Consider the following 23,067-nt stretch of genomic DNA (forward strand, 5'->3'; position numbering starts at 1 on the left):
CTCTCCTGTCTCATACACACCAGCTGCTAAGGTAGTGTGAGGTCTCGGTCTATGTTTTCTCTCTCTCTGTCCTTCCTTTCCCCTAGCTCCTCCACACTCCGCTCACCTACAGTACATCTCGCTAAAAATGGTCTCTTCTTTTGCTCCCGCCCTCACCCCTTCTCTGCTTGTCACCTCGAGCTGCCGCTGATCCCCTCTAATTAGAACATAACGGCACAGGAACATGCAGTTCATTGACAGCGTTGCGTGATTTGATACCGGTGCTCTTTATTTTCTTTAATCGTTTCTGCTCTTCAGTTTAACACTCCATACCTTACATGAATTTGTGTATGCCTGACAGTTTATTTTCAAATGGTGACAAGAATGACATAAAATCCCATTTGATGCAGGGCAAGTTTCACTTGTACTGCCCTTAATCACCTACTTAACAGTTTAAAATGAAGTCAGTCGTGTGCTTTGTGGTCATAGAAACCAGATCCTTGAGGGCAGATGGGTTGTGTCTCCTTTTTATAGTGAGTAATGCCATTAATTCCAGCAGTAATGACCAGAACGATGATTGAGAACTGTGGTGCACGGCTGCAGGTCAATACTGGCCGCATTAGAAAGCATGGCACTGATTACTGGCTAAAGCTCTTGGTGATTGTACCTAAAATGTAACCTTACTCCTGACCTCAAGCTTCAATCACCTCATAAATGAAATTAGAAATAGTTCCTTGAGTAAATCATCGTTTTTCATAACCCCCTTCTCCCAGTTCCATTATACATAAATCCACAGTCTTATAGGCAGAATCAGGTCCATTTATTCTTCTCTCTTTCTGAATAGCTGATGTGAATCAGCAGAGGAGCTACCTTTGACCTCCAGTTAAACTCGTCAGGAAGCAAGACAAATATTATCTCAGGCTTTCCTGCAAGAAAAGAAGAGGCGTGGATGTCGGAGCACATGCTGGGGCTGCGAATAATTCAAAGCCAATTTCTGGAGGGGGCAAAAATAAAATGTAAAACCTCTCTCCATGGCCTGAAACAACACTGGATCAAATCTGCTGCTTGTGAGATGAAGACAGGAAAACTTTCCATCCTGTACAATTTTTCCCAACCCCTTGAAATAATAAACTCAAACTTCAATGCAGAAAAACTAAACTAAAGAAAGATTTCACTTGTTGGTTGCATTTTGGTATTTTATAGCTCCTGTCTACTTGTTTTACTTCCACGTGTTGCATAAATGTCCGTTTGCAGCTGTTTACATTTCTTGCTGTTTGCTGTTATTGTATTTTGCAGCTTAAGAAGCTTGTGTACGTTTACCTGGTGAGGTATGCAGAGGAGCAGCAGGACTTGGCCTTGCTATCTATCAGCACCTTCCAGCGGGCCCTTAAGGTAACTTTTATACCCTTTGAATCTGTCTTACTGTTCCTTTTTACCGAAATGGTTGGGGGAAAAAAAGCTTTCTAGAATATAAACTGAGAATCTATGTAGGCAGACGGTACTGATATTCTGATAATTTTATTCATAATTTTTAGTGAATGCTGTGAAACCTTGTTTGATGTTAATTTTGCTGCATTATTGTTGTCATGGCACACAATCTCTGCTGTTCATTGTTTCAGAAGCTGGAGTCTTTAGTAGCCCTCTGATTCCAAAGCAGTTTGTCAGCATTTTATGGTCCTGTCACATTTGTACTTACTGTGGTCTAATTTTTCTCTGCAGTAGAAATGTCTGCTGCGCTATGGACACTTCACAATCATGGCTAGAAGATGAGAGAGAAAACTCAAAAACACCTTTTGTGCAGAATGACACAAAAAATTTAAACTGAAAGTTGAATTTCTATAATTTCTTGTTGCACAAAAAAAAATGCAATTAACATGCACAATGTTATTCCAAGTGCCCACAGATGTTACCAACACTGGAATGATGTGGTGGCTCTACATGCTATAGATAACTTATATATATATTTTTTTCCATACATTTGTGAGTGTAAACACACCTTGCAGTTCATCCAAAAGGTTTCTGAATTTCTGTCATGTGACTGTTAAGTCAGTAATGGCTTTCTGGTTGTGCCAAGGAGCAGAGAATTTTTGTTTTTTTCCCAAAATCTGGTTAGAGCCAGCACTGCGTTTTGATCGTATTATTGAATTAGACATGTTGAGTGATACTGATGGAAAAATTACAATTTCAAGCTCAGATTGATTCAGTTTCCTGAGGGAATGGCATGTCTGAGACATGTACCTCAAGGACTATTGGAAGGTTTAAAATCTGACAATTCTTTCTATTTTTACAGTTTCTGGTTTTAAATGGAGTGACTTGGATGTGTTGTTTTTTTTGTCCCCGTACAAAGCTTTTCTTCACACATAAACGCTCTTTCTGTGGCAGGACCCAAACCAGTTCATCCGAGCGAGCGCGCTGAGGGTTTTGTCCAGCATCCGTGTGCCCATCATCGTCCCCATCATGATGCTGGCCATCAAGGAGGCTGCAGCTGACCTCTCTCCGTATGTTAGGAAGACTTCTGCCCATGCTATCCAAAAGCTCTACAGGTACAGTTCCTCAAGACTGCAGCACAAGCTGCTAATATCACTCCAATAAATCCACATCACTGGTTGGCTTTGGCTCCTGTTACCACCTCATTCCTGCGCAGTGAACTCAGGAATGAGGTGGTAAATGTTGGGTAATGTTGATATAAGGGCTCTGCCCTGCACTTATCTTACTTTCGCCAACTGAGTTTTTCTAAGATCAGCATGAATCAAATATGAACAAGCGCTTTAAGTATGAACAAAGTAGTAAATCTGACCTGAATGGAGCAGTTGGATGTTTGATTTAATGGTTGATGCCAGATGATAGTTCTTCACAAGAGGAGGGACAGGTTAGCATTTTATTTATGGTACACCATTTTATTTAGGAAATGTATGCGCTTTATTGGTGTCAATTAAAAAAAAAAACATTAATTCAGAATTTTCAAAACGGTTTCATTACTTTTTACTGTCGATGCTTTTGTTTTTTTATGTTTTTTTTGCAGATTCCAGCTGAAATTTTTTGCTACCTCCCCTGTTAATCACGGTGCCATCTTGTTGTTAGCCATCTCATTCAGCCTAGTTGAACAGCATTTTGTTATGTTAAAAAGGTATCAAGTGTAGAGTTTTGGTGAATAAAGAACAGGAGTGTTGTTTGGTAATATTTCAGATTTGAGGGAAATATCAGCAGAAAGACACAAGCAAGCCAAAATAAAGGCATTGCTCCAAAGTGTGTTCAAAAATGGCAATTTTTTTTCTTTTGGTGTTGAGATTTTTCAAGGTAGTAATTAAGAAGTTCCAGTATTGTGACACTATTCAATTAATGCGTTTAAACATTTCCATAACAGAGCAAAGAACAAAACATGGTGTTACTTGTTTGATAGCAACTAATTATTCTTTTATAAAGCCTGAAGATAATTTAGATTTTTTTTTATTAAAAAAGCACAAGAAGTCCCACAAAATATTTAGCTTGCAATTAAATATAACAGACAAAAACAGCAAATCAACATTTTTGAGAAGCTAAATTGAAGTTTAATTAATTGCTACAATAGTTACTGATTGATTTTCTGTTGATCAACTAACGGCAACAAATAATCCACTCACTGACCATTCATCACAACTTTAGTCAATTATTTTCACTGGTGATTATTTTCTCAATTAATTAATTAGTAGGTTGTGCTATAAAAGTATAGAAAGTGTTACTCATTGCTTCCCAGAGCCCAAGATGATGTCCTTTAAAGTCTTGGTTTGTCCAAAATCCAAAGATTTTCTGTTTACTGTCATAGCGGCAAAAGGAAACCAGAAAATATTTAAATTGAAAAAGCTAGAATCAGAAAAACATCACTCAAGCTGATTAATCGGTTATCAAATAGTTGCTGGTTAATTGAGTAGACACAAAATTAGTTGTTGGCAATCTGCTGCCGAATGTATGGAATCACATGTTGAAATATTAGTTATGCAATACTCTGTTTCAGTGATGATGCTGCACAATTATTTATAATCAGACCTGAAATCTTAATTTACTGTTCATTTTAGCATAAACTGTTAAGCATTTACTGTATAGGAAAGCTGCAATGACTGAAAGAGTGGATGGTTTTGGATGCTGTCTCAAACAGAAGGTAAAACATGGGTCATAAATAGTTGATCTTAGTTGCTGTAAGCACTCAGACATCTTTGCATTCTGGACGCACAGAGGGGACATGATTTAATTTGTTACTCACTGCCTTTCAGTAGCCGACAATTCGTTTCAAAATTTTCTGTCTTTTGTCTTCAGCCTGGATGCAGACCAGAAGGAGCAGCTGATTGAAGTGATTGAGAAACTCCTGAAAGACAAAAGCACAGTAAGTACAACCTGAGCCGTACAGTACGGTTCCCATGGAGGAGCCCGCAGACCACTGGAGGGCGCCCTAGTCAAGCGGTTCCCCTCTCTGTTCTCCTTCCCACAGCTCATTCGGCAATGCCATGGTTTGTTAACACCCACTTAAACCCACACATCTTCAGATGCTCCTTGTTAAGTGTCCATTTGGAAGGAATTTTCGCACTGATGCTGGTGTCAGCTTAATTTTCTCAAAGGCCAACTTCGTCTCTTTTTTTCCAAAATGGGCCGTAAATGAGTTGGATTCTCAAATTCTGTGTTTAGGCCAGTCACAGACACAATGCAGACAGCCCATTAGAAATCAGCAGGCAGCACATTAATTTGAGGAGGTCACAGTGAATACTAAGGGTGTTTAAATGCCAATTTCAAATATGTAGACACTGGCTGGAGAATGCAGCGTGTTGTGTTTGTACGTGCGAGTCATGCACAGTTTGTTGTAATTATGTATTCATAGAGTATACCTATCATTATACAAACAAAACAAAGCTGCTTAGGCCAAGGGGGGATGGAAAGCCCAGTACCAGATGCATAGCATATTTAGCCCCAGACGCTAACGAAGACAGATGACTTCTCCCTGTTGGAGCCCACATTGCGAGGCAGGGGACAGAGAGAGAGGGCACTATCATCACACAGACACACAAGCACATCAGTCAGTGATGAATGGCGAAAAACCTAAACGTAGTGGGTACTTAATAGCTATCAAGTGATGCATTTTTATGATGCTGGGAGGGATACCGTGTTGTGTTTAGAAGTCCCTCGGTGATTAGGCTGGGAGCAGTGCTGTGTAAGGATGTCCACGAGCTGGATCAGTGCTGTCAGAGGCTGAACATGTGATTTAAAGGGCCAGGCCACTGAGTTTACACATAGAGGTCAGTTTACCAGTGGGTGAAAACAGGTTTATGATGTTTTCTGTAGCTCTTCGGGAAGTGTCATGTTTAGTCTGAATCTTTAGATGTAGGCTGCAGATAGAAGCCTATTATGCTTGGCTGCTCATTTCAGTCGACTCTCTCTTTACCTTCCGCTATCAACTTGCTACCATTTTCAAAATCCACTTCCCCACATGAAACAAGAACTTCCAGTCAGCGACCTGCCATGCTGAAGAGTTCCTGTTTTGTCTTTGCTCAGCTCCATCAAGCACAGTTGTAATTGTTTAAAGAAATACAAACAAGCCAGTGTGTTTTTTTTCCCCCTACAACAGAATGACAGTGAGGTGAAGCCATGCCATTATGTACTGCATGAACCCGTGTGCGCACCAATGTGTAGCATTGTGTGGACCTGTCCGACCCAATTTGTGTATTTATTTACCATATCCAGAGCCAGGGCTGCCACCAGTGACTATTTTCTTTTGATTATTCTGTTTCTGTTAAGGTGATTTCAAATACATTACTGGAAAGGCAAATTTATTTTTAAATCCAGTTTCACTCATCTTGCTGCTAAAATATTTTCCTTTGCTGTAGTATTTTGATAGAAGAAATTCTAAGTTTTTTGTTTTGTTTTTTTTTAGTTTGAGAGATTCCTCTGCATACCACTAGATGGAACATACGGCCAGCCGTACTCGTATTGTTGAGAACCTCTGATTTAGATTGTGTAGCTGTGTTACAAGGTCACTGTAAAGGGCAGCCTTATCTGTAGACTGTAATATTTCCGTTCGCAGAAGAAACACAGATGATGCTGATATTGGTAACGATGGCTCAGTTCTGTCAACTATCCTAGTTGTTAAATAGTCTCATTTGAGATGAGGCAGTGATCGCCGCACAGCTTATTCTGGTTAGAATCAGGTGCCACAGTTGCTCTGTCATCGAAAATTGCCTTTACCGCTTCAACTAAACTTTAAAAAACACACACACCAATTTGCTGGATCAGTAAATGTATTATTGTATATGAGAACAACAGAGTTCCTTCACATAATCAAAGGATTAGTCCAGATTTCCAAAGACAAAAAACCTTGTACACATGAAAACGTGCCTATTTAGATGGACCACAAGTCCTGTTTTCTGACCACTTTGTTTGCTACAATGTGTTATTAAATTATTGTGTTTCAGTAACGCCTGGTTGAAACTAAAGGTGGCTGTAAATTGTCTTTCCTGCCAACTTTTAACAGAGCCCCCTGATGCTGCTGCTTGCTCTTGTCTGCTTTTCATGTGAGCCCCGGTTAATCTTGAATGAGCCTGTTATCAGTGAACCAGCATGCTCTACATCAGGGCTGTGGTTCCTCTGGCTTTCTGTTTAGTTAATAATAATTCAACCTTTGCCCTACTGTGACCTCACTTTAATTTTGAGACACTTTTCCTGCCATCTTTTGATTCCTAACCATACCCGACATTAATCAATCAAATTAACGGCTACTAAGTGGTTAAACGCTGTTCAGGCGGCGTCACTATGGTGTCAGTGGAAGAAGGAAGCATTTGGTTATTGTTGTCTGTGGCATCGTCCTGACGTTTAGCTTTACAGATGTGCCCGTTTGGTTAAATGGCTGTGACACACGGGAGGCTGCTTATAGGCCGGATGGTTTAAAGAGAAAATGGGAAGGCCTGATGACAGAGACAACATAGGAGTTTGTGCAGCTGTTTTACCGTGATGGATCTATTATCCAGCCATTACAAGATAAATGATCGATCTCTCCCATCCTCCATCCCCCCCTCACTCCTCTGCACCTTCTGCAAAATTGAAATGAGAACAGAAAGGAGGCACAGGGGGCGGGAGGGGGGTACTATGATTAGGGGCTAGGTGAGATGCCCATTAATTTAAGAGAAAAAGGAGGGAGGAGGAAGAGGAGAGCAGGGTAGAAGCGAGTGAAGGGAGGATAGGCCGACCCCACACCGGGCCATCAATCAAAAAGGCGCACGTTGTCTCTGACGTGATGACCCAGCACTCTCTGCCTCTCTGGCACCCTAATTAGAATTCATAGCAAAATAGATGCAAGGAAACGGTTTGGGCCCTTCATAATTTTATAGGAAATTTATTGTTATTAGAAGAACCATTTGCTTAGTGTGATTTTTCCATTACCGGCTTGTCACGCAGGGTAGATAATATGGTCGAGGAGGGGGAGGAGGTGTATGAACTCCATAGATTGGGGTGTCAGTTTTGTTGATGGTGCATGTAGTTTACCTTGGAGCTGTGTCTAATGGGGGAAGTTGGTAGAGAATGCACAAAGCCTCACAGCAGCAGCCACATGCTCAGAAACACGGCTGCCTTTAATAGCTTCACAGGCAGGAGAGGCCTTGGGAGAGCGCCAGGTGAGAGCGACGCCTTTACAGAAATACGCTCGGATGTGTTCTGAAAATCTGTATTCTAATCAACTGCTTTGAGTAGGTTTATGTACAGTGGAATATATTTGGCAAATTGGCAGTGATACTAAGTAAAGTCGCTGTGAATCTACTCCTTTCACTATTTTGTTTACACTGCCTGTCAGAGTAATGCTTTTCACTGTTTGTCAAATAAATGTTGCCGTGAATGGTTTCCACTGGAACAGCTTTCTACATATTATATTCCCTGTAAAAGCAGTTTGATAGTAAAATTGTTGGATAAAGATGTTGCTTTTGAATTTTTAAAACCGTTTTCAGCGCTCTAAGCACCACAAACCAATTTCAGTGCAGAAAACTACCGAAACTGATCCCAACGGATATTTTTCTGTCACTGCTTTTTGGCTTTTCATAGCAAGAAGAGCACAGATTTAACTTAATGTTTAGAAATTACGTGTGCTTAAGGCTCCATTCGGAAGTTTTAGAAAACTCAGTATGCGTTTTACCAGTGCACGTGCGATAGTCACATTGCAGAAGGTGCAACGTGAAATAGGGCAGATTAACTCAAAGGCTTCATGCTGCAACTTTTCAGGAGCTCGATCCTAAACAAAAGAGTCACACGTTCTCATTTTCCGTGACTAATCACATACATGCTGGAGAAGTCTGTCTGATAGAACATCATTTACTCTGATTTAAGGCTTATTGGTTAAACTGAGTTTTTCTTTCAACTTTATTTACAAAACATGGATTTGTTGACATGTAGTCTCCACGTACGCACAGTTAAATGAACGAGGAACACTTACAAAGAAAATTTGGTTGCCAAAAGAAATGCAGCGTCAGACTATATGCCAAAATGTAGACTACAGAAAGGATGCCGCTGACCAAAAACAGCTGCTTTGTCGCAGTGTTTTGCAATTGTAGCCACCACATGAGGCAACACCACTTATTTGTATGATCATTTCAGTCACTATCACAAAGCTTTTTTATGATGAATGCAAAGTCAGTTCTGAATTCCAGTGCAAAAAACATCAAGTGGATGCCTTTGCTGATGTTTTATTGGCTCCTTTACCTTGAAATTTTGTTTAGTTTTTTTGATGCAAATCCTTTTCACTACTAAATCCCCTCACTTATTTTAGAATTATTAAAGTGATCTGGTGAAAATTTTAGTTTTTTTTAAATATTACAAAACGTATAACAGAGAAACTATGTATTTGTTGGCGTGTACAACCCTGTGTTATGTTTCAATGGTAAATTTTGCATAGAGAGGTTGTTAACTGAGTGAAATCACCTGGAAATATCCAAGTGGCTGCCATGATAAGAGCTGCACAAATTCTTTAAATGCTAAAGAAAGGTGCTGCAATACTTCCTTTTTTCCCCATCTTTACCATACGATACACTAGTCCATCCAACGTACTGTCCATGGTAGACATACGTCAACAACATCTGCCATCAGGTGATTATGTGGTCTAATGTAAGTGAGAGGTGGACACTCGTAGCACTGCGGTTGTCTTTTGCTGTCCTCATGAATTCTGCTTCCCATTTTTCCTTGACATGTTGTTTTCCATCGAAGTCAAGAAAATGTGTTTGAGAAAAGACATAGGATGTAATTTTTTTGGCATTTCAATCACAACCCGCTGTGCTGTCTGACCCAACATACCCTAAAGGCTAATTCATGGTTTGTGGATCCCAGTGTGCTGACCGACTCCAGCTTTGAAAGCGAACACTGGACTTCTGGATTCTATTCATAACACAATAGGTGCATGTTGGCATTACTGCTCATATCGAACACAGAAACGCACCTTGGGCTCCTGTGGAGGATTCTGAAAGGCTGACTGCAACTTTATGCTTTATACAGGATATAACGGCTAGTTACAGATTGTAGCTCTGCGTCAGTGATTTATTCCTGAGGTGTGTTGAGCACAGTGGGCAGACGTAACACAGGATTTCTGGAGAATCTGCAACTTCCCACTGTGTTTTTGAACCGTCGATGGAAAGCATGTACAAATCTAAGCACTTCCAAAGGTCTGGCAGCAACTGCTTCAATTACAACTCTTTTACTCATGAATTAAACAGTTGTAGATGATGAAAAATCTCCTCACACAGTCTTTCCTTGAATCAGGCATTTGTTAAGTTTGATTTATTTCCCTGGCACATGCGCAGTCGCCATGCTTGCAGTGTAGATCGTCTGCACGGTCACAAATTTCGTACTGCATGTGGACGTCTGCAAAGGGATCTGTGTAGATGAATTTTACATCAGGTGGACCTTTGTGGATGTGGAATGCATAAACTGGCTTTAACCTTAACCTCAACTGCCAATTACAGCCGTACATTCCTCCCACTACATCAGTACAGTTGATACAATCTAGTGTTGACCAAATGTCTTCCTCGGAAATGGTGTAGAGAGCAGGGATATTTGTTTGTCTACTCTTTTGTTTTCTGGTTACTGGTGTCCACCTTTTTTGTGGTCCTGCTAGCATATACACAGACTTGCTAATGTACGTCATTCAAATCTCTATTCAAATGGTATCATTTGTGATAACCAAATGTAAATCTTTATTGTTACTGTTGTTATTAATATTATTAGCTGTCTACGTTTTGGCTAGCATCAGCCAAACAGCAATGATAACATGTATTTTAGCATGCAAGAGTGTTGGTATTAATGTAGCTTTACCATATAATTACTTTATCTAGATCTCATTGCTTAAGTATACATGAAAATTCAGTGTGTCTCTCACTGGATATGACTTCATAGATCACTGTAATACCGTAAAATGTAGCAGTTTGATCCTCTAGTCATTCATCCATCAGTCTTATTGTGTGAATGCCAGAAAAGCTAATCATCTCACGGATTTAAGGTACAGACTTGACAGAGAATCCACAGACGGCAGCTGTGCACATCCACAGCTCATATACACAGACAATCAATGCAGGCTCATGGCAGTGCTGATGGGTAAATGCACCGGGTTCCCACAGGGCCACCAGGGGCCAGAAGGCTTTAATTGGGAAGACCGGATTCTGCTCCCTTTCTCTTCTTCTTCACCTTCGCCTGCCTGTGATAATGCTGTTTGCATATTAATACACCGCCGTGTCACTCACTCAGTCTCACAGTCAGTCAGCGAGGCAGTGGGCTGCTGGGTGGTGGTGGGGGGGGGCACGCCACAGCCAAATGGGTTTTTTTCCTTCCACCAATAAAACATAGTTCATTATTGGCTTTCTCAGCTGCTGCTTCCTCCTCAGCCTGCTTTCCCCGTGAATTGAACGTTTATATCTGAGAAAAACACTCTTACTGATTGATTTCCGTCACATTCAGGATTGTATAAAACTTAAATTTTTAAGTGCAAACATTTTCCTTTTAATTGCCAACTAAGTACTCAGAGACTGAACTGTGTGTATTGTAATCAAAGTGGTAAATTGGCATTGTGTTTTTTTGTAAATGCAATTATAATACATTGTAGCCAGGGTCAAATCTCTTAACCAGTGTTCTATTTCTCTGGAGTCTGTGTATTATGGCTTGTTTAAGAAGTTTTTGATCAGTTTGTCTCACAAAACTGCTACAAATCTTCACAACCTCCTGTGACAACCCTCCACCCTCCAGTCGTCACCTGATTGAACCACACCCATGATCTAGTGCAGGGGTGTCAAACTCAGTTCCTGGAGGGCCACTATCCTGCATGTTTTAGATGTTTCCCTCTTCTAACACACCTGATTCAAATGATCAGCTTATCATCAAGCTCAGCAGAAGCCTGATAACGAGTCTGATCATTTGAATCAGCTGTGTTGGAAGAGGGAAACATCTAAAACATGCAGGATAGTGGCCCTCCAGGAACGGATCTTGACACCCCTGATCTAGTGGCTCAGCTGCACTTAATCCGGCCCACTTCCATTCAAACGGGCTCTCTGACAGGAGCTGCTGCCGCGTGGAGCTCCAGCAGCATGATTCTGGGTTTTGGTTTTTGTTGCCCATTTGGTTGGTTTTGTGTGGCAATAAACCGTTTTTAGTCACCACACCATTGCTGTCTCTTGGTTTTGTTGCGACTTTTGGGAGCCAAGTTGTAACACTCCATTAACTTGTATGATAATAGTGAAGAGAAGTAATTAAAGAAGCATTTTCCTCACAAGTTTTGCTCTCTCCTTTCTCCTCTCCTTACACTTTACCTGCAGCTGGTGGCCGGCAGTGTGGTGATGGCCTTCGAGGAAGTCTGTCCAGATCGCATCGATCTGATCCACAAGAACTACAGAAAGCTGTGCAACCTGCTGGTGGATGTGGAGGAGTGGGGCCAAGTGGTCATCATCTCCATGCTGACGCGATACGCCAGGACGCAGTTCACCAGTCCTTGGAAGGAGGTGAAACACAGCTTTTCACCAAGGACTAAAACCAATGAAGACTTAGTGTGTCAAATGTTAATTCACAAAACACTATTTTCAACTGTCTGTGTTGATTCTCATGTAATCTTAAGTGCTTCAGTAGAAGGCAACCAGACTTCCTTTTTTGTTTCTTTAAGTTGCAAGTAACATTTTTTTTTCATTTTCGTCATTGTTTCATTGTTAAACAGCCAATCAGTCGATCCGTCAGTTTTCCTCAAATGTCTTGTTTTGCCCACAACCTAAAGATGTTTAATTTACTTTCACAAAACAGGAAAGAAAGCAGAAACTGTACACATTCAAGATACTTGAATCTGAGAATTTACACTTAAAATATGCCAATTATAACATTTGTTGATGATCAATGAGTTGTTCAAGGCCTAATTCAAATTTTCCACAATGGGTTCACTTTGATTCAAGACTTATTTTACTTAATAATGGTCAGTGCAACCGTACCAAATGCGTTCATCACCACAACTCAAGAATTCATATTCAGTTTGACAATATTTAGACACAATGGTCTCAGAGGATAAAGTGGTGAAGTAATGTTTTGGTTTTTTTATGTCCAAAGGGTCATTGTTAACGCCATAGCGACACCATAATGCTCTAAAAACACTTTTTTTTTGTACATTATTCAACACCACAACTCTGGAAGAGAAGCAGAGATTGTGGCCATATTTCACATTTGGTTGAATACTGAGCCTAGGAGCTTAGAACCACAGAAAGTAAGAAATAATCTGAAAAGAAGTTGTCGGTTTTGGTCTTTTTGTGGAATTTGGTGACAATAAGAAAAATACTGACTAACCCTATCCCAATAATATAGAACGGAAGCAAGTTAAAAATTAAATGGTTCCGTACAAAGTGGGGAAAAAAGTGAACATTTTGATGGTAGAACTCCTTTTTTTTCCCTTGTTTATAAAGGACTTTCTTGTATTTTAGCTGTTCCACAGTTGGGATATCTGTACAAGCTGTGTTTCTGAGGTATTACCTAATGGTTTAATGCAAGGGAATTAGCAGAGTGATTAATATCTTGAGGCACTGAAAAATTAGTTTTTCTAAAATGTGCTTTTTGTCCACATAACTGAAAGACTTGTAATATAGAGTATCCCACAACGCAGCGTACCACTCTGTTCTGTGAAACCAGAGGGACCAATAATATTCCCTTAGCTTCAGGGAGGAGCATAAATACCAACAAAAAGGGAAGTTTGGACAATTTTTAGGTCACAACGACTCTACATTCTGATGTGTCATGAGGGCCATAGAGGAATACACTTTCTGAAATGGTTAAGTATGATGTACCGTTTTTGTGTTTCAGGGCGCCACGTTTGAGGAGAATAATGAGAAAGCGTTTTATGAGTCGGACTCTGAGGAGAAAAAGGGCCACACAGAGGAAAAGCCCTACATCATGGATCCAGATCACAGACTGCTGCTCAGGAACACCAAACCTCTGCTGCAGAGCAGGAACACTGCTGTGAGTTCATAAACATGGACATGTACAGCTGGTTTTCAGACTATTAGAGTAGATATGTTTAATGAAGCTCATATACATTGACCTGTAAAGTGTGACTAAGTACAATGTCTGTTTTTAACCTGTTGAGAGATATAAATATTGATAAAATCATTGTTTCAGGAAGTAAAACTACACATCAGATAATGCTGCTGTACCTTTGTATGGATGTATATGCACTTCCTAGCAATAAAGCATCCCAGGGTGCTCTTTCTTACATAAATACAACTCACAACATATAGACACAAGCATACCTGCCATAGTGCACACTGGAAAAAAAGAGATAAAAAAACAAAAACAGAGTGAGTACAGATCTCCATCATCCAGGAGACTCAAGGTCTCTGTCGCTGTGTGGCAGCGGGAGGAAAAATGCTCCCAAATGAAAGTGTTGATTAAAATGTGACATGCTGTGTCTTTACTCGCGACAACACAGTGACATCCTCCATCTTCATAGATGCCTGAACCCTTTCATTCTGCCTGCAACGATGGACACACGTCCGCCTGCTATTTAGAGCTCCACTGAAAAATTACCTTCATACAGTCATGTCATCAGTGTCTTTGTAGGAGGGAAGGCATTTTATTTAAACACGAGTAGACGGATGAATTTGGTGTAAAAATAATAGAGCACTTGAAAGCGTTTTTGAAAATGTTAAATCAAGGAAAGTGACCTAGAATTAGCAACACATTAATAGTATTGTGGACTCCCTGAAAGTAGTTATACACCCTGAAAGTATTTTTTGTTCCTTTCACGTTTTTGCTCACTGTAGGCTCATTTTTTTTACTGCAATAAAAAGTGCTTCACTTCTATGAAAACAGCACAATTGTGGTTAGGACAACGAGCCCTAATATGTGTTGTATGGCACAATGATAATGCCATAAAATGCTGAATAGCTGAATGTATAAATATATTATTGTTACAAAATTTCAAAATGCCTAGAATCAACATGTACAGCATTTTTTCCAAGGGCTCACATGTTAAAGCTGGAGGAAAAAATGGTGGCTCTCAATACTAAAGATACTTAGATACTTATATTCCTAATTTGTTTCCACACTGACAGCAGTTTAGCAGAAAAAGTCCCTGAATTTTTGTAAAATGACTGTTTGTCCTAGCTGGGTCAATCTTGGCTTCTTGGTTACGGTGAGGAATGCAGAACAGTTTGCTCTTTTGTTGAATGCTTTTAATGCAATCTGTTTATTTTTTGCAATTTTAAAATGAGACGTGGATTTAGTCATCAAAACTTTAACATCTGACAATTCTTTCTGTTCATACAGTTTTTTGCTGCGATAAATGGTGTCATTTTAGTCTTTATAAAATACAATAACATGCCTTTCAAACTCATTTGTGGGTTGTGAGAGGGTTAAAGCATGTAAACATGCTCTAATAGACCTCAAAAATACAATTCTATACATTGAAATGTGCATTGCATGGGATCTTTAAAGCTGCTGTCCGGAGTTTCCGTTTGTTTTCAATTTATGTATCATTTTTTAACAAAGCTTAAATGTGTTAGTCTAGTTCGATACTATAATATAAAGTTAGTATAACGCGATATGAAAATTTATTCCTGAGCTCCGCCTTCCTCTCATAGACCCCCATGTTATGCCGGTTGCTGCCGACCAATCAAGTTCGAGCTTCAGCTTTGTCATGCTGTCAATCAACGGTTACGCGCACAGCAAGCAAGCCCATGCAGAGGTGGGCGAGCTACGCACTACGCAACCGCGCGCACATTTGTTTTGCTTGTGGAGGAGAGAGCATCAGGGCTCAGCAACTTCCAGAAAAGTTACCAATCCCACGGCTTGTCAGGCCAAGAGACTGCAGGACGTTTTTTGGCTCGGGGTGCTCGCGTCGCTCCCCGACCACGGCCTCCATAGCCCGGCTGACGGCTTCGTTTAGATGCCCGACCTCTGGAGGAAGATGTTGGGGCGTCTGGGACGTACTCTTCATCAGAGGAGTCTTGCAATTCTGAACTCTAGATAGAAATAAATAAACAATGTAACACATATACACGCGTAAATACACTAAGTTTGATAAACAACGTCATCGAGAGGGACACACGAGTGTAATCACATATTGAAACTTTACTCGTTCGTCCTAGCAGATTCATGTTATTTTGGTATTAGGACAAGTTAGACTCAATACAGCATTCTAACGTAATTCCTTTATTATTTACTAAATGTACTAAATGTAGAAGAGTGGAAAACAGCAAAACAGGCAAGATGCTGCGGCACTCCGGGCACCACTCTCAGGTACTGCGCACGGGCACAAATAAAGGGGCGAAATCAGAGGGACGGAGGGTGGGACCACCAGTGTTTTGGGAGACGCTGCGATTCAAACTCCGGACAGCAGCTTTAAGATGCAGGAAGATATTTGAAATAATTTAATGTCTGTGTGTCTTGACGTGTTTTAGGTCGTGATGTCTGTCGCTCAGCTTTACTGGCATCTGGCCCCTAAGCACGAAGTCAGCGTTGTCACCAAGTCACTGGTTCGATTATTGAGAAGCCACAGGTAAAAAAACACACACACAGCTGAGTGATGAATGAATGACTCGCCTTTTGTCTTTGATGCCGTAGGTACTGTTCAGCATGTGTCTATTTCTAAACTAAAGTTTTTAATCTTCTGCACAGGGAGGTGCAGTACATTGTGCTTCAGAACATCGCCACTATGTCCATTCAGAGGAAGGTAAGGTTTAGTGAAGACTTTGGTCTAAGGCAAAACTGAAAGCAATGGACTGAGACAGGCAGCAGTATTTTTTTATCCATTTATACTTTTAAAGGGGGAGAATTTTAGTGTGACAGCTAAGCATCACGTATGACTGTGTGGAAGTCGCATGTTTTTTACATTTCTCACAGTGTCAAGTGGCTTAGGTTTCATGGACTTGTACAATTACTTACTTTTCATCCAACAAATTGTAGCACACAAGCTTCAGTGCATTACTCACTGTGTAATCATTTAACACATCATAAATCATTCCAACATGAAATACTGTCAAAACCAAGACGCAAAAAGGACGGAAATAATTTGTACATCTGTTGAAACCCATTTAAACTCTGATTCAGACACATCTTTATATACATCTTAAATTGTGGTCTTGTGATTTGCTAATTGCATTGTTTTAAGATGCTGTTTTTATTTACAGTATCTCACAAAAGTGAGTAGACCCCTCACATGTTTGCAAATATTAAATTCTGTCTTTTCATGGGACAACACTAAAGAAATGACGCTTTGATACAATGTAAAGTAGTCAGTGTACAGCTTGTATAACAGTGTAAATTTACTGTCCCCTCAAAATAACTCGGCATAAAGCCATTAATGTCTAAACCACTGGCAACAAAAATGAGTACACCTCAAGTGAAAATGTCCCATGAAAAAATGGAATTAAATATTTGCAAAAAAGTGAGGGGTGTACTCACTTTTGTGAGATACTGTAAGTTGATCGCTCAGCCCTGCTATGTAGTAACTTGAGTTATCTCCAAACAGGGGATGTTTGAACCCTTCATGAAGAGCTTCTACGTGAGATCCACAGATGCCACACACATCAAAACACTGAAGGTAGCTACCAGTTTATCTGCCATTTTCTACATTTTTTACAACAATATTGGCTCAAATCAGGATCAGTAAGATTTTGAGCTTGTGAAATGGTATTCATTAATCTTATTATAGCCTGTGGTCATCCTTTGTAAACCTGTGGAATATAACCGTGTGAATGAGCTTTGGTAAAATGTGTATATGAGAGATGGAATTGATTTCGTTAACATCTGAGCACAGATTGAAAGTGTAAAGTTGTGTTGGAATGACACGTGCGTTTTGGTTCGCTTTTTAGCTAATAAAGGAAGGGCAAAACATTTTGTGTCACGGCTTGTGTTGCACATTCCCATGCTTTTATACAGGTTCACACATGGTGAATGTAGTTTTGTCACATATTTACACAGGGTGATATACAACGTTTCTGATTTAAATTTCCTAAAATTTTCATTCACCTAGTCCAAAGTCAGCGTGTTAGTTTAAAAAAAAACAAAAAAAAACAACAACTTTGCTTTGTAATTTCCAGTTGGAGATCCTGACTAATTTGGCCAATGAAGCCAACATCTCCACCATTCTGAGGGAATTTCAGGTTTGTTCTTTTTCTATTTGGCTGTTGATGATAGGATTATGTGATTCATACAAATAATTAAGCTTTTAAAAGCCCAAGTGTACAGATTGCCTTTTGTATAACCTGTTGTAAAGTCATTCTAATGTTCTTGTCGTCCAGTGTTTAATTGTCTTTTTTCAATGCTTCATTGTTGCCCATTTTTGTAACAATACTTTCTGATTCACCACAGAAATTAAGTTTATTATCAATTTTGACTCTGACAGCAGTTAAGCTGTGGTATCATCTTTGTTGTATTACGCCTCCTGGTGACCTCTTTCTTAACACTTCTCACTGTCCTTGTTCTGCTTCCAATCTTTATTTTAGACCTATGTAAAGAGTCAGGACAAAGCGTTTGCAGCAGCCACCATTCAGGCTATTGGCAGGTGTGCTACCAACATCTCGGAGGTGACCGATACGTGTCTCAATGGCCTGGTGCTGCTACTTTCCAACAGAGATGGTAAAATGTCTTAATAGAGTGCACACAGGGACGTGTGACAAATTCACAGACAAACCTACATAAAGCTCTGACTGCTTAGCCTAGCCGCGCTAGCCCCATGTTTCTGAAGGCACAAGGGTCTAGGGCCGCTCGACAGGGAGGGAGGCGGGCTAAAAGGTTGTCTTTCAAATCACTCTGCAGCAATTGGGTAGGTATACAACCAATCAGCGCAACGAATAGGCTGACGTAGTTCCTAGAGCACTAGCGGATTGTGGCTAAGTCCCATTAGCTTCCCAACCAGCGGAGCTAACTGGTATATTAAGGATTTGCCATATCCCGTCGGCATAAGTCCAAATACGTCTTTCTTGTCAATGAAACACTTTAGTGCCGTCCTTTGTTTATCTTTCAAGTTGAATTTTAGCTTCAAATCTTTAAGGGCTGTGGCCAAAGCCGAGTCGAAAAATAACTGTTTATTGTGCGCTGGTTGTTTCTGTCAGAATCGTCGCGCCTCTGTCGTCACTTAGTTACGCCCGCCTTCTGACTCTACACTTCATGGTGATTCGTCCGGCCAGTTTTAGGAGAATGCAGCCTCGAGCCTTATGGAGGGTAACTAGACCCACCCTGGCAGAGAATTAAATTCGTTGCCGTGGGTTGTCTAGCGCGGCTAGGCTACTGACTGCTCCCTCTGACACAAGAATCTAAATAATTTTCTGTAGTGTGTGATGAACCATTATTTTCCACTTCTGTAGTCAAACCATGGCAGTATAATACTAGTCTGCAGCTTGATAGAGCCAACAGGATCCCCTTGTTGACGAACAGCAAAATATACAGGTTTTTCCTGTGGCTTGTCACCCGTCTGTGTCTGCACTTATATCTTGTCTTCTGCACTGAAGCACTGTAAATTTCCAGGTTTGTGTCAGATTGTGAAGATTTGTTTTGTTTCTACAGAGACTGTGGTGGCTGAGAGTGTGGTGGTCATCAAGAAATTGCTTCAGACTCAGCCCACCCAGCACAGCGAGATCATCAAACACATGGCCAAGCTCTTTGACAACATCACTGTACGATTTATCGTTACTTTATGTCTACTGCTGACCCATCTGGGTTTTTTTTTTCTCAATGTGAAAGTAAAGACGGGAGCAGATTTAGTGTGGTAAACTAGTGATGTGACAGCGGCAGCTCTTTTCCTTGCAGGTTCCCATGGCCCGAGCCAGTATCCTGTGGCTGATTGGAGAGTACTGTGAGAGGGTGCCAAAGATCGCACCTGATGTCCTCCGTAAGATGGCAAAGAGTTTCACAGCAGAGGAGGACATCGTCAAGTTGCAGACGGTCAACCTAGCAGCCAAACTCTACCTGACCAACTCCAAACAGGTAAAAATAAGACACCAGTGTCACCATCAAAGGATTTTATGTCGACTTTAACATGGGGCAAATTTATTTCTAATTAAGATTATAGCCACTGATATCTGAAAATATTCACATTTATTGTTTTCTTTCACACAGCTTTGTCTTGGAGTAACTTTACATTTTGTGCGACTGGAAGCTAAATGCCCGGTTTAAATACAGAGCTGTGAATGTAATGGTGCATCTCTTAGTGCAACTTGTCGTCTGCAGGCCCATTCAGTTAGATGAGGTGATATTGGCCTCTGAGCTGGGTTTATGAGCCCAGACACCGCTGTCTCAAACGAGCACATTATTGCACCTCTTGCTCCTCGTAATGTGTTGGGAAGGATAGGGAAGGAGAGAGGGGGAGATGAAGACAATGCAGTAAAGGATTAGGGTGATAATGCCGCTTTCATGGCAGCGGTGATTTTTGTTTTTATGGCTGCCTAAATAATTTATGCTGGTGGAAGTGCTCTTTCTCCCTGTGCTGGGTAGGACAAAAATGTGTTTGTCCAGAGTGAAATGAGGACCAAGCCTGATAGTGGAGGAAAAGGGGGTGAAGATGTCTGAAAATAAGTGGCTGCCATTATGAAATTCACATTTGCTTCTTGCTCTGTTCAAGTGGTTATACATAGAGTTTATGGATTTTATTGAGTTTTTAAGAACAGTTTGGCATTTTAAAAATGCGTGTTTCATGCCCGTGCATTACATTTGTAGCTGGTTAACACGGCATAAAGACAGAAAGCAGAGAGAAACTTTAAGTATGGTTACAACTGCCTCCAACTCTATAGAGGAGACAAAGGCATTTATTTCTTCTATATGTCACGTATTGCATATCTGTTCATCTGGGAGTTGCTATCTTGGACCGTCTGTGTGTGAATGTTTCACGATCACTCACTTGCAACATGAGTGAGCAGTAACTGTCTTAGGTTTTTCGTGACATTGTGCTGTCAATAGCAAAACTCGTTTTACACGTTTTTGTGACTGCTGGTAGGACTTTCACAAAGAGCAAACCAAACATTGTGTCAGTCAGTAGCCGGGATGTTCGAGCTTCATGTGGAGGATTGTTACTGGTGATGAGGTGGGTCTACAGGTACCACAGAGAAACTAAACAGCAGTTTCCAAAGCCAGATAAGGAACCGCAGGACAGGAGCACAAGGATATGCTGCCAGAATTGGTTCACTAAGGTTGGACTGTGAAGTGAGAGTTCTGTAAAGCTCTAAGGGGTCTGAGGGAGAACATTTGGCTCAACAGCATGAATTGTGATGTGATGCCGTCTGTTTTTGTTTTTCCACAAGCATCTTCCTTCTGTCCTCACAAATACTGTCTTTAATTGATGGCTGCTTTATATACTTCACGCTCAGACCAAGCTGCTGACCCAGTACATCCTGAACCTCGGCAAATACGACCAGAACTACGATATCAGAGACCGAACACGCTTCATAAGACAGCTGATTGTGCCCAGCGAGAAGAGCGGTGCCCTCAACAAGTATGCTCGACGCATCTTACTCGCCCCCAAACCAGCGCCAGTTCTTGAGTCTTCCTTCAAAGGTACCTCATACATGTGTAATATCAAACTCTCATGCTTATTTGAAATGTATTAAAGTCTCTAAATAGCTTTAAAGTTTCAGATTAAATCTCTCATATCTTTCATCATCTAAGAGAATCACTGAATACATATTAGCTAGACCTCCATTTCAAATCTAGCAGCTCTATTTCCAGCGGTATGCAAAGTTGATTCGGACCGTGGTTTTATTATTCTGGTGTCTGTCTCTCTGAAGGGCAGTTAGGTCAGACCCCTTTACCTTGCACTAATGAGATGGGTAAATTATTGAGCTAATGCTAACCTTTTTCAGACAGCGAGAGGAGAAAAAATCTCCCTCATTTAGCTGTCTTTTCTTTCTCTCTCCCTCCTTAACAAAAGGGACAAAAACTGCCTCCTGCAACATTAAAATTCAGAGGCAGTTTGCACCTACTGGATGTTTATGGAAAGCGTTAACCACCCCTGTCATTCTTAATATTCACAAGTGAAGTTGTCTTTTCTTTTTTTTGGTTAGCAAAGCACTGTTTTTAGAGCTCGCCTCCCAAGGCACAGACGCTGATTATCTTCTTGTGTTGACCACTGGGGAGAAAGGAGAGGGATTGTGTGTATGTGTTGAGACAAACACTAAAAGGTGATATCAAATATAAGTGTATGAATAAGAGGATGGCAAGAACATGTATTAGGGACGTTTAACCACCAGCTCCCTCATTAAGAGCAGACTGAGATTCCTGCCAGCCCCCTTGTTTCTCCTCCTAGCACCCTTGATTTTCACCACCCTCTTCTTTCTTACCCAGCTCCAACTTTTTGTTTCATTTCTCTCTTTTCCACTTTCAGATCGAGATCGTTTCCAGCTGGGCACTCTCTCCCACAGTCTCAACACTAAAGCTACTGGTTACCAGGAGCTGTCAGACTGGCCAGCTGTTGCTCCTGACCAGTCTGTGAGGAACGTGGAGATCATTGAACCAGTAAGGAATATTCCTTTTTTTTTTTTCCACACAGTTCCTATCATTAGCTGTTGTGAAGTTAAGAAATGTAAAATAAAAGAAACAAAAACAAACAAGAAAATGCAAAATAGTCTTGTTTCTATTAATTTTTTCAGAGCAAATAAACCAGACTTTGAAGTGTTATAAGAAGGTGGTGGTATAGGCTACATTAGCTGTAATGTACAGCATAGAAAAAGACGGAAACAAATCTGTTTTTGCCAACAGCTAGAGGAAAAAGCAACAAAGTAAATCTTTGTTTACCTACAAGAGAAAACTGATAATTCTTTCATGTCAGCTGTTACTGGCCAAATTTCATGCCATCTCGGGGATGAAAACAATGAAAGAAATTGTACAGCTGATCAGTCATGAGTTACCTATGTTCCCTATGTCAGAACTTACCTAGAAGTCCTTTATGAGCATCAACTCAAACCAACTTGTGAAACTGGTGTTTTTTATGGATATAAAAATTCCAAGCTTATGTGTTTTCCTTCAGTAGTAATAGGCTATTACTTGTGACGTGTGAACCAATTAGTGCCGTTTATTTGGATTGTTCAAACCACAGAGTGACGGCAGATGGACAGAGATGGCTGTATCAGAGCTAAAGTAATACAGTTTTAAATTAAGTTTATCTGGAACTGGTTAAACTTAATAATGATATTTGGAAAAAGGCTGAACATCATGTTAATTATTTGATCCATATAGAGAAACACAGCTGTATTTACTTTATTAGAAGCATCTGAAGAACTACAGGAATCGGTTGATTTGAGCCGTGGAGCTCCTCACTAGTGAACGAGTGCTGTTAGCTAAGCTGTAATGCACAGTGGATTACTTCATTGTAAAAATGCTTTTAAAAGACAACGAGAGGCACAGAAACAATGACGTCAATCTGAAATCTCTGCTGTAAATAATAGCCTATGAGCGCAGTAGTTGTCTAGGTTGACTTTGTGTGACTGAATAATGTAACATCTTGGCCTAACAATGAACTGAATGTATCGCTGAACTGAGTCAGAATTGACTGGTAATTTGTTCAGGTGTCATTGGACGTACTGAAATACAATGTAGCTGCTTTGAAGAACAAAACAGAATGGACTAAGCTGAGTACAAATCTTAATCCAG

General features: G+C 40.5%; 1 protein-coding gene across 2 annotated transcripts in view; it reads left to right on the plus strand.

The window, feature by feature from the left end:
• Positions 1–23,067, plus strand: part of ap3b1a (adaptor related protein complex 3 subunit beta 1a) — a 74,232-nt gene that overhangs the window by 11,813 nt on the left and 39,352 nt on the right. For both annotated transcript variants that reach the window (XM_022209005.2, XM_022209004.2), the window contains exons 4-17: positions 1,276–1,371; positions 2,362–2,522; positions 4,270–4,336; positions 11,775–11,957; positions 13,291–13,446; positions 15,888–15,985; positions 16,105–16,159; positions 16,958–17,029; positions 17,529–17,591; positions 17,934–18,066; positions 18,994–19,103; positions 19,237–19,413; positions 20,790–20,976; positions 21,803–21,933. In XM_022209005.2, the coding sequence (XP_022064697.2) occupies positions 1,276–1,371; positions 2,362–2,522; positions 4,270–4,336; positions 11,775–11,957; positions 13,291–13,446; positions 15,888–15,985; positions 16,105–16,159; positions 16,958–17,029; positions 17,529–17,591; positions 17,934–18,066; positions 18,994–19,103; positions 19,237–19,413; positions 20,790–20,976; positions 21,803–21,933 (1,689 nt within the window). The remainder of the gene's footprint in view (positions 1–1,275; positions 1,372–2,361; positions 2,523–4,269; positions 4,337–11,774; positions 11,958–13,290; positions 13,447–15,887; positions 15,986–16,104; positions 16,160–16,957; positions 17,030–17,528; positions 17,592–17,933; positions 18,067–18,993; positions 19,104–19,236; positions 19,414–20,789; positions 20,977–21,802; positions 21,934–23,067) is intronic.

The sequence above is a fragment of the Acanthochromis polyacanthus genome, chromosome 18 (assembly GCF_021347895.1).
Source record: "Acanthochromis polyacanthus isolate Apoly-LR-REF ecotype Palm Island chromosome 18, KAUST_Apoly_ChrSc, whole genome shotgun sequence".
Lineage (NCBI taxonomy): Eukaryota > Metazoa > Chordata > Actinopteri > Pomacentridae > Acanthochromis > Acanthochromis polyacanthus.